General features: G+C 36.9%; 1 protein-coding gene across 8 annotated transcripts in view; it reads right to left on the bottom strand.

Annotated features, from left to right (window-relative positions):
* Positions 1-2646: 2646 nt before the first annotated feature.
* CCDC171 (coiled-coil domain containing 171) overlaps positions 2647-11465 on the bottom strand; it is a 344777-nt gene continuing 335958 nt past the window's right edge. For all 8 annotated transcript variants that reach the window (XM_010857037.1, XM_010857035.1, XM_010857032.1 and 5 more), the window contains one exon: positions 2647-5071. In XM_010857037.1, coding sequence (XP_010855339.1) covers positions 4847-5071 — 225 coding nt within the window. In that variant the 3' untranslated portion in view covers positions 2647-4846. The remainder of the gene's footprint in view (positions 5072-11465) is intronic.

Here is an 11465-nt window from a genome sequence, read left to right as displayed (position 1 = left end):
CCAGGAATATAAAATGGAAACCTAAAAATATGTGAATTTCAATTATGAAAGCAACTGATCAGAATAATTTAAAAGAAGAAATTATTTTCGTTAGAAAATATTAAAAGATCAATGCATGAATCTTTTCAAAAAACATTAAAGTTTACTGGTTGTTTTAGTTTCCCATGGCTGCTGTAACAAATTACTACAAACTTGTGGCTGAAAAGGCTTCCCTAATGGCTCAGACGATAAAGAATCCTCCTGCAATGCATAAGACCCAGGCTTGATTTCTGGGTCAGCAAGATCCCCTGGAGAAGGGAATGGCTGCCCACTCCAGTATTCTTGCCTGGAGAATTCTATGGACAGAAGAGCCTGGTGGGCTACAACTGTGGCATTAAACAACACAGGTTTATTCTCTTACCTTTCTAGATCCTTGGCAGGTGAGTCTCTTCCGATCTGGCCTGTGTTAGCTTCTAGCAGCACCTGTATCCTCAGCCCACAGCCGCATCCTTCACCTTAAAAGGGCATCCCCTGAATCTCTGCTTCCATTATCACATCACCTTTTCCTCTCTGTAGTCAAATCAGCTTCTGGCTCCCTCTCCCACAAGGATATTTGTGACTGCATTACCAGCTTATCCAAGATTATCTCCCCATCTCAAGATCCTTAACTTAATCACACCCACAAAGTCCCTGTTACCATGTAAGTTACGGTTCTAGGGATTAGACAGGGATATCTTTGGGGTCATTATTCAGTCTATGACATCAGTTCAAAAAACATCTTTTAAAATCTCCATCTCCATCCTAGGAGATATACAAGTTAATGCTTTCTTGATCAGCTTTACTCAGCATATGCTATTATTTTCCACTGGAAAGTTATAGCTTGGTCAGGCTGGCTTACCATCAATAGCTTTCAACTGAGGGTCTGTCCTAAGAGCATTTGTGCAGTCTCTGAGCCCAAGTTAGAGACACTAGAAAACAAAATAAATGGTGCTGGGTCCTTTGAAAGGTAAGGATAAAGGTTACTATTCTTCACATTACTAGTCATACAGAGGGAGGGGTGTGTTTTATCCAATCAATGGATAAATGATCTAGATTTCATACCAAAACACACTTCTGAAAATTATTCCTAACTAGTCATGAAATTTTTTTAAAAATTTTGCCCTTTTTAAAAACTGCTAATTATTTATTGAAGTCAGGCCTGGCAAAGTAGAAGTAACGTGGGCTTTGGAGTTATAGCTCTGGACTTAGTAATTACTAGGTTCTGTGTGATCTTAGGTAGTCAAATGCTTAACATTTTAGATGCTAAGTTATTCATCTATAAAATGGTAATGGAAATACCCAGAACATTAGAGTTTTGCTATAATAGCTGGCATAGAATAGTTGCTCAACAAATATGTTACTTTCCATTTTTTATATTAAAAAACTAGTGTATAAAAAGTGCATAGTAAAGTAAGATCAACTTACCATTGTTCAGTATTGTCTATAGAATGAATTCAGATATAACTTGTAAATATACTTTTTTTGGGGGGGCGGGTATCTTAGCTCCCTAACCAAGGATCAAACTCACACCTCCTGCAGTGGAAGTGCAGGATCTTAACTACTGGATTGCCAGGGAAGTCACCTCTAACTGGTAAATAAAGTAACATGAAAATAGTAATGCTCTCATTGAGCACTTGATAACAGATGTTATAAATGTGAAATAAATAGTGTTGCCAAGTTTAGTAAAGTTAGACATTTGGTAAAGTTATCATTCTACTATTTAAGAGGCTATTTACCTTTGTCTTTAAATCATCACTGAATTGGCAGTTATCTGAATTGGCTTCCCTGATAACTGAGTTGGTAAAGAATCCGCCTGCAATGCAGGAGACCCCAGTTCGATTCCTGGGTTGGGAAGATCCCCTGGAGAAGGGAAAGGCTACCTACTCCAGTATTCTGGCCTGGAGAATTCCATGGACTACAGTCCATGGGGTCGCAAAGAGTCGGACACGACTGAGCAAATTTCACTTTCTGGCAATTCTCTCAATTTCGTACACCTCTTTGCATTCATATTACATCAGTCTAAAATGTTTATGTTAAACATTCTGGCAAAAAATCTCAATAAGTAAGCATGATTTAGGTGCCAAAACAATAACTTTAAGAATCCCTTTGATAGTGATGGATGATACAGTATTTTTCTAGATCACAGAAGGTAAGAAAATCTACATACTAAAGGGTAAAGTAAAATTCTCTTCCCTTCCAAAAATATTTGAAGTTGTCCTCCTGAGAAAAGTCTATTTTATACATCATTCTTAAGGAAGTAAAGAAGCTGATAGAGCAACCATCCTCGTCAACACAACACAGATCTCAAATATGCAGCGATTGGTCACTGAGGTGCTCGGAAGCAGTCTAGAGTTTCTCAGATCTCCATAGGATATGTCATTAAATCTTCTCCTCCTGCTGGGTCTGACTTCTGGGGAAAAAAGCATATGGTATAAAAATTACTATATTTGGTAGTGAATACTAATGATTGCTCAGAAGGCTCATCCTTCAGTCTCTATGGCCTTTAGCATCTAGTTGGATATAAATGTGACATGCTTTGATTTGATTTAATAATCTTTTTGAATTTATGGTTCAGAATTAATTATATAAAGTTTATCTATAAAATCAGATACTCACATAGATGGAGAGACATATACATTTATTTCTGGTGTTATCCCATTAACAGACTGTAAAATTAAGGCAAGAAGACCAAGGTCTGTCCAAGGCAAAATTTACAAAGGTGCTCCTTCCCCTTTAATTACTAGGATATGGAAACAGATTTAACACAAACATACACACACAAGACATATATGTGATGTAAGGTGACATTGTTTTTCTACAATGTGAGAATTGGAAGCTCAATGATGTCATACGAATCATATTTTATACCTATATTGCCAATATCTTAATTACTATATGGAACGGCAAAAGAAAGTACTTTGAAACATGCAGAAATTATTCTATGATCTGTATAGAAACAACAGCATTTTCTGTGTTTTAATAAATTTGCAAGTTGAATTTCATACATGTTATATTACATTAAACAGGGAATGTTCTTTAATATTAAAAACCCAGAATGGTTAATAAAAAGAACTCCAAGGAAAGAATTAAGAGAAATTTGGTTAAAGATGTAATTTTACTTCATAGAAATAGCTTTCTAAAGATTTATATAAAGCTTATTATATCGGCCCAGCACTATGAGAATACACAGCATGACAGCCATAGTGCTGTGTTATCTCAGATGGAGTAAATCACTTGGTTGATTTGGCTAATACGTAAATAGTACACCAATTTTATTTACCAAGGCCAATTAATAAATTCTTAAAAATTGGGTATATTTGAATCAAATGTCACTGTAAAGTTAAGACAATATAGATTCCATAATACATACTGTTATTTTCTAATGTATCTATAATGAAACTCCATAATGAAACATAATATAAAATATGGATTTTTGTATCAAAACTCGTCAGAAAGTACAGCTCACATCAGAAGTTAATATCACTGGGGAGTTAAATGATTAAAACAAAAACAAATAACGTATTACAAATAGCCTTTTGTTCTTCACTTACTATGATGCAAACTGCAAGGATTTAACCTTTAAGGGTTAAAGAGTTTAATCAATGTCAATGTCTGATCTTCTGAAGGCGATAAAGAACAGTCTGTCTAGCGATACCCAACAGAACATCACTTTGTCAAGCCACAAAGCACCCAAAAGCTTGTCAAGTAAGTTCCCAGAAACCTCTTTGTGGTTAGAACTCAGCTCCTTCTTGCTTGACCTATTATTTGATATTTGACCACTTGGTTGCAAGACACTTGCTCTTTCTAGCTGAAATGTCACTGGGGCATCTTGTCAGCTCCCCGACATCTCGGCCTGACATACAATTTTACTTTTGTGTGCTACAAGGCAGAAAATGCAGGGCAATGGCCTTGTTTTAAATTCTGTCAGCATCAAAGATGGGCGTCACTCTTGGGTCCTACCAACCACACAAACAAAAAAGGAGTCTATTTTGAAGGTCAAAACAGCCATTACCTTGAAGTTTTTCAGCTTATACTAAATACATTACCTGCTGTACTGGTGTGGGAACTGTCCTTAAAAAGTGCCTAAACGCACCACAGACATCTTCCCAGCACAAGTGCTCGACTTTCTTATCACAAGCAGGCTTGCTAAAAAGGAGGCGTTTTCAATGCCTGCAGGGACCAGATGCAGCAGTTAACTTGTTCAAATGGGCAAGTGGTATCATGTAGCTTTACAAGGAGCAACCTGACCTTCTCACATTGACCAGGAGTGACATTATTGTGCAGGAGGAGAAGCAGTCACATCATTTCTGTTTTGCACAACCTGCTTAAAGTTTGCAACTAAATGCTTGTCTTCAGTTGAGCTGACAAGAGAGAAGAGGGGGCTCAGTGAACCATGGCAGGGCTGCCATGAAATGACAGGAATCATTGGCATACATTTCAAATAGCTCTCTCAATCCTATTAAAGTATTGCAGTCCTGCTTTAAAATAGACAAGTATGAAACAACTTTGATAGATAGAGACTAAAATGGCTTATTGATTTTTTTAAGTCTGAAGGAAATTACCTAAAATGTGTCATTCTTTAACATTTAAAAATATGTTACATAAAAATGAGTAACTGTGATAATAAATAAAACTTAGAGGGGAAAAAAAGTTGGTTATTTCATTATTCGAGGAGACATAGATACCTGAACACATCAAGATATCACACAATTTTTAAAAACCCACGGCCACTTGAGCTGAAACAAAATTCAACTGATAAGAAAATCCCCCATCAAAACAATTTTAATTGTACTGTTAACTCTTCCTGCATGCTTTTTATTTCATAAAGTCATAATCCAATCTGAGCTGGTCGCTTGGCAGTAGCAGACATTGTCACTGGAGACGAGTTAGATGATGATGCCAGGGGCACAGAATTTATAAGTGTTTCCTTTAAGAAAGTGTAAGTTGTGTCAAGTTCAGCTTTCAACGGCAAAAAATCCCCAACATCAGTTGTGTCAGCAGGAAGAGCAGCTCTCGAAGGAATGGAGAGATTTGAGTGGTCTCGTGATCCTGTCTATGATACAAAAAGGAGAGAACAATAAACATAGACTTGAAAACTCCAACAGAGTCTAAACCCATAAACAGAGAAGTGGACCAAGAATCATAATATGAAATGGGGTGGAAACGGCAATTTAAATAATCTATATGATAATACATAAATATTAAATTATTTTCCAAGTTGTGATTGAACCTCATTTGTTCTACATCAAAAACTTGCCGGGACATCAGGAATTGGGCTAAACACTAAAACTTTGTAGAAAACTTTTATCAAGTTATTGAATCAAAAAGTCATTACAAGCAGGCATTTTTGCCTCTTCTTCCATCCACTGGCAAATTACAGAAACCAACTCTAACAATAATGTTTATTTCATTATGCTATATGTGTGTGTGTGTGCTCAGTCGTTCAGTCGTGTCTGACTCTCTGCAACCCTCTGGACTGTAGCCCACCAGGCTCCTCTGTCCATGGGATTTTCCAGGCAAGAACACTGGATTGGGTTGCCCTTTCCTCCTCCAGGGGATCTTCCTGATCCAGGGATCAAACCTGCTTCTCTTGCATTGGCAGGCGGATTCTTTACCACTAAGTCACCTGGGAAGCCCTCTATAATATATGCTATATAATTGGGAGATTAGACTGCTTAGAAAATTCATAACTATGAATATTTGTGTGTTTAAGTTATCAGCCTGACTTATTTAATTGAACAATACAGTACAAAGAAAAACAAGTCAATCCTTGCACCCTATAGAAAATAGCATACCAACATATAAAATGCCAATGAAATGAACTATTTGTCTTTACCTTTAATAATAATGTCACCACCCTATTTTAATGACGACTGTTCTATTATAAGCATTTGGAAATCATACATCAAGATATGGGAATGCAACATGAAAACAGTTTGTGACATATTTTAAAACATTACTGCTACCCAGAAATTGTTGGAAATCAAACTTAAGAAACCCACACACTCATGACTTAAAAACATAATTAATATTTTGTTGAAGCTATACATTTAAGTCTTAAGTAACAACAGTAAACAGTAGTTAACCCTTAACATAAATGAAGTCTTACCAGTAAAGCAGATAGGTATTACTTTATGGCATTTATAGATAGGAGAAAAATAGTAATCAATTGTATGTCAGAATTTTCCAGATTCCCAGTAAATAAATGTTGCTGAAATAATAAGTCAAGTCCTAAGTGTCTCCATTAAAAAACACATTTATATTGCAGAGGTTTTAATAACAAAACATCTCTTTGGTAGATTCTCTTAAGGTTTTGACAACAAAATAGCATGAATGCTAAGGATCTGCTTTATTATGTCATGTTATACAAAACCGCTTCTACATGTGAAAGCGTGAAGGAAGCAATCTCTGGCTTCAGAAACATATTACAAATTCAACTGTTGTATGCGTTACCATTTTTGTGGATTTTTTTTAAAACTACAACTGGAGAAAAATCAATGGCTGCATCTAACACCTAGTTCAGCAATTTTCTTTGATCTCCGTTCTTTTGATTTCTTGATTCTCCACTGCAAGCCTACAGCTGACGGAAATCATCTCTTTTTCTGCTGGAAGTTAAAAAGAAAAAAAAAAAAAAAAAACCCACCTAAAATGGCCACTCAAATGGCTTTATGAAGGAGAGGATTTAGCTTATCCTTGCTGAAAGAAAAGAACTCCCAAGGTCATATGTTGACCCTGCTTAGAAGCGCTGATGAGATTTCACTTGCACAACCCTAATGGGTGACTAGATCAGTTCAGAACCAGAACAGAGGCATCTCATTACATCAGAAGCTGGAGGTATAGATTCCTACGCTTTTCCTGCTGCTAGAACCATCTTTGGTGATTTTTTTTTTTTTTTTTTAGCCCTGCATCTGAATTGGCAGCATTATTACTTGATCGATTTTGCTGCTGTAAAGACTGCAATGCCATCTGCTAACTGATTCTGCCAGACTTGGGGGTAAGAGGGACAATGGAAGAGCAGGAGATGGTGGGGCTGATTCTCTTCATAATAAAACTCAGAGCAATCGTACTATTTATTATGATCAAAGAGTACTGGCAGGCAAGCCTTCACAAGTTTCTTGTTACATCTTTATACTTCAGGTTCTGGTTTAAGAAAACTGTATATGTGCAGAATCAGACCAAGGAAACTCAGCTACTCTCTGAGAAAATCTCCTTCTTGATGCTTTAGACTAGAGAAAGGTAACTGTGCCAAATGGATCAACCGCTCCTGTTAGATATATCTTACTCAAATCCATATTCTGTACTTGAAATTTCCTTTTCTGTTCTTATGAGTCCATTGACCTAACACCTTACACATGAGGAAGGTTATCCTTTAGGAAAGGTCTTTAACTGCTCACTTCCCCTTAATACATTCAGTGGATTTTAAACTCTACAAAGGGGCACCTCTTCTACTTTTTCTTGTCTTACTTTTTCTTATGTCTATTTTCCACCATGTTGCCTGAAAGTGTTTTTTATTTCTAATATACATTTTTTGACCAAATAACCTTGAAATGGGGTATTGAGTATGTCTTTGGTATTTCAAACCAAAGTCTCACTTTTTGTGTACCTGAGATTCTGATTTGAAACACTAAAGAAATAATACCTCCTAAGCATGGGAAACAACATTAAGAAGAAGAGGTTTCTGTATCATACAGCAAATCCCACTGGCTATCTCTCTTACATATGGTAATGCATATGCTTCAAGACTACTCTCTCAATTTGCCCCACCCACTCGTTCCCCTGCTGTGGCCACAAGCCTGTCCCTAGGCCTGCACCTCTATCCGGTGCTCTGTGACAACCGAGAGGGGTGGGATGGGGTGACAGTCGGAGGAGGGTCAAGAGGGAGGGGACACATATATATTTATAGCTGATTCATGCTGTAGTATGGCAAAAACCAACACGATATTGTAAAGCAATTATCCTCCAGTTAAGATTTTTTTAATGGAAAAAAAGAAGAGATTTCTTCGAAGATTTGCACCCCTTGAAAGACAAACCCTCCATCAAGTAAACAGAATTACTTTTGTGTAAATGAAAATAATTGTTTTTCTGTTACTGAGGTCATTTGCTATACTGCATGCAGTGCTAGAAAATAATCTTTTCCGTGAAATACAATAAAATTTGATTTTAAGTCACTTAAGAGCTTAAAAACAAACTAGCAAAAATTCTGGTGAGATCTTGATTTGAAAATATGATGTTAAAGTAACAAGTAAATATGTTGTAAATAATATTCAGAAATATAACACTTTTAATATAACACAGAAAGTAAGAGACAGTTAAATAACTTTTTATCAGAGACCATTAAAAGTTAATATTCACCATGTGATATTATATTTTAAATCTGTGGTCATTTAAGCTACTTTTTAAACTGCTGAGGTGTTCTAATAGTCTCTCATGTAAATCAAAATTTAGGCAATTTTTTAAAAAGAAATTAGGTACCTGAAATAAAAGCTAGGTGTCATGTGAATCTTTATGGAGGCACTTTTATTTACTTAACAAGCTCTAAATGATTCTATTTGAGCTGTTATAGTCCATCAGTTAAAATATATATTCACAATACAAAATATGTCTACTAAATTTCTGTATTTTAAAAATCTTATGAAATATAGTAATTAGACATGTCCATTAACCATTTTTCAAGACTTTAATATCTCCATTTTCTAAGGGTGTTTTTTAACAATAAAAATAAATACAGCACTAGTGTAATAATAAGATAATGACTAAACTGTCTATATATCAAAGTCACTTTGCAGAACAAGGCTTCTAAAACAATGACTGTCTCTAAGCCATCTGTCTCCCGTGCAGCATTTATGATAAAGTTAAGTCTTCCAGAATCCAGTAGTATAAAAAATGAGGAGTGATTTAATTTAGTAAGCCTGAATAGTATTGCAAGGAGATTATGCCAGGCAAATAGTATGGTGAAAGGAGTATTGGACTAGAGATCAGAAGACTATATTTTTCCCTCCCAGTTCTGTTACAATTCAGCTGTGTCATTTAGGTGAGTGAATTAGTACTCCTACTTCTCACTTCCTTTGCCTAAAAAAATGAAGAGCAGATGATACCACTCTAATGGCAGAAAGTGAAGAGGAACTAAAGAGCTCTCTTGAGAGTGAAAGGGGAGAGGGAGAAAGATGACTTAAAATGCAACATCCAAAAAACTAAGATCATGGCATCTGGTCCCATTACTTCATGGCAAATAGGTGTGTGTGGGGGGTGGGCGGGGTGGAGTGGAAACAGTGACAGGTTTTATTTTCTTGGGCTCCAAAATCATGATGGATGGTGACTGCAGCCATGAAATTAAAAGACACTTGCTCCTTGGAAGAAAAACTATGACAAACCTAGACAAAGTATTAAAAAACAGGGACATCACTTTGCCGACAAAGATCCAGAGTATCATGTATGGACGTGAGAGTTGAACCATAAAGAAGGCCTAGCATCAAAGAATTGATGCTTTTGAACTGTGGTGCAGGAGAAGACTTCTGAGAGTCCCTTAGACTGCAAGGAGATCAAAGCAGTCAATCTTAAAGGAAATCAACCCTGAATATTCATTGGAAGGACTGATGCTGAAGCTGAAGCTCCAATACTTTGGCCACCTGGTGCAAAGAGCTGACTCACAGAAAGAAACCCAAATGCTGGGGAAGACTGAGGACAGGAGGAGAAGAGGGCAAGAGAGGATGAGATGGTTGGATGGCATTACTGACTCAATGGACAAGAGTCTGAGCCAGCTCCAGGAGATAGTGAAGGACGGGGAAGCTAGGAGTGCTGCAATTCATGGGGTTGCAAGAGTTGGATATGACTTAGTAACTGAACAACAGGACTCTTTCTAGCTCTGAAGTTCTGCATGTCCACCATGATTGCAACCCATGATAATGTGTGGCATAAGGTTAACACCTAAGTTTTGTGAATACCATTAACCCATAATCAGAGTTCCTAAACATAATTCTTCAGATTTTGAGAGGATATAGATGGGCCACTCTTAAGGGCAAGGAATACATACTGCAGATGATTCTTTAAAAAAGCCAAACAGATAATAAAATTAACCATAGTTTAGACGATGTGGCTACATTCAATTAAATTCTGTGATACATTTTTTATTACTTCGACCTCCATGATGATGTTTTAAGCTCTGTAAATTATTGACTGATTTTAAGTAGAGTACGCAGCTCTACATAAACTGATGAAGGAATCAAAGTACCCACAAGAGGGCCTTATGAAGAGGCTCCCTTGCCATTTCTACTTTAGCTCCTAATACGTTCTTATCACTAGAGTCTTAGTAATCAGAACACAGAATTTTCTTCCTTCCGAATGCTTCAAGTTAGTTAACCAAATTTTACCTATTTTCCACTTTGGCCATTAGGCCTCATAGGATACTACAGTTTATACAGTCAGAGTTGACAATACTTACGGGTACAGTTTTCTCTTGTGCAATGCTTAGTTATGCACCTCAGATATCTGTCTATCTATCTGTTTATTCATTCAACCACACACACATATACATATACCTGATAAATATAGCTACACACATATACTTGCTATATATATGTGTGTGTGTATATAAACATACACACACACACATATATATATATATATCCCTGCTAGCACATCATTAAATATTTATTCCTTGAAGCCATCAATTATAACTTTGAGTTACCAATACCAAACCTGTAGAAATATTTTACACATTCCTCCCTCCATAAGTTATTAAAACCTTAGTACAAAAAAAAAAATAAAAAAATAAAACCTCAGTCCAGACCAGTTTCATCTTCAGTTCACTAACAAGATAGGCTAGGTGGGGATATGTGAGTCGGCAGAGCCCTGTAAAAGAGTCTCCAGAGAGAGAGGGAACACAATCTGAGAAGTTTAGACACCTAGAGATTAAAAAGAAAGGGCAATCATAGAGGGAGAAACAAATCAGAAAAGAGAGGGAGAAGATACTAATAGCCAACTCGATTCACATCACAGCAATTTACTCCTCAAGCAGACATTTCACATTCGTTCGAAAGCCAGAGTTCTTAAGTCAGTCTGGTTCAGTTTCAGCCTCAACGACTTGGCTAATGTGGTAGATTAATTGGATTATGCCTTCCTTACAAGCATGCTCTTTGCCATGTGACATGCAGTTGTTTGCAGCCTGGTTCACAAGCACACTGCTGCCCTACCCTGCTCGTCTAGCATTTCCTCACTTGTACTCTATAATCTGCTTACATGGACTTGCAGATTATTACACAGGCTTGAGGCTTCCCTGATAGCTCAATTGGTAAGGAATCCATCTGCAATGCAGGAGACCCCAGTTCAATTCCTGGGTCGGGAAGATCTGCTGGAGAAGGGATAGGCTACCCACTCCAGTATTCTGGCCTAGAGAATTCCGTCCTTGGGGTCGCAAAGAGTTGGACACGAGTGAGCGACTTTCACTTCAC

This window comes from Bison bison, unplaced genomic scaffold (genome assembly GCF_000754665.1).
Source record: "Bison bison bison isolate TAMUID 2011002044 unplaced genomic scaffold, Bison_UMD1.0 scf7180017864376, whole genome shotgun sequence".
Lineage (NCBI taxonomy): Eukaryota > Metazoa > Chordata > Mammalia > Artiodactyla > Bovidae > Bison > Bison bison.
This window is presented reverse-complemented; position numbering and strand designations above follow the sequence as displayed.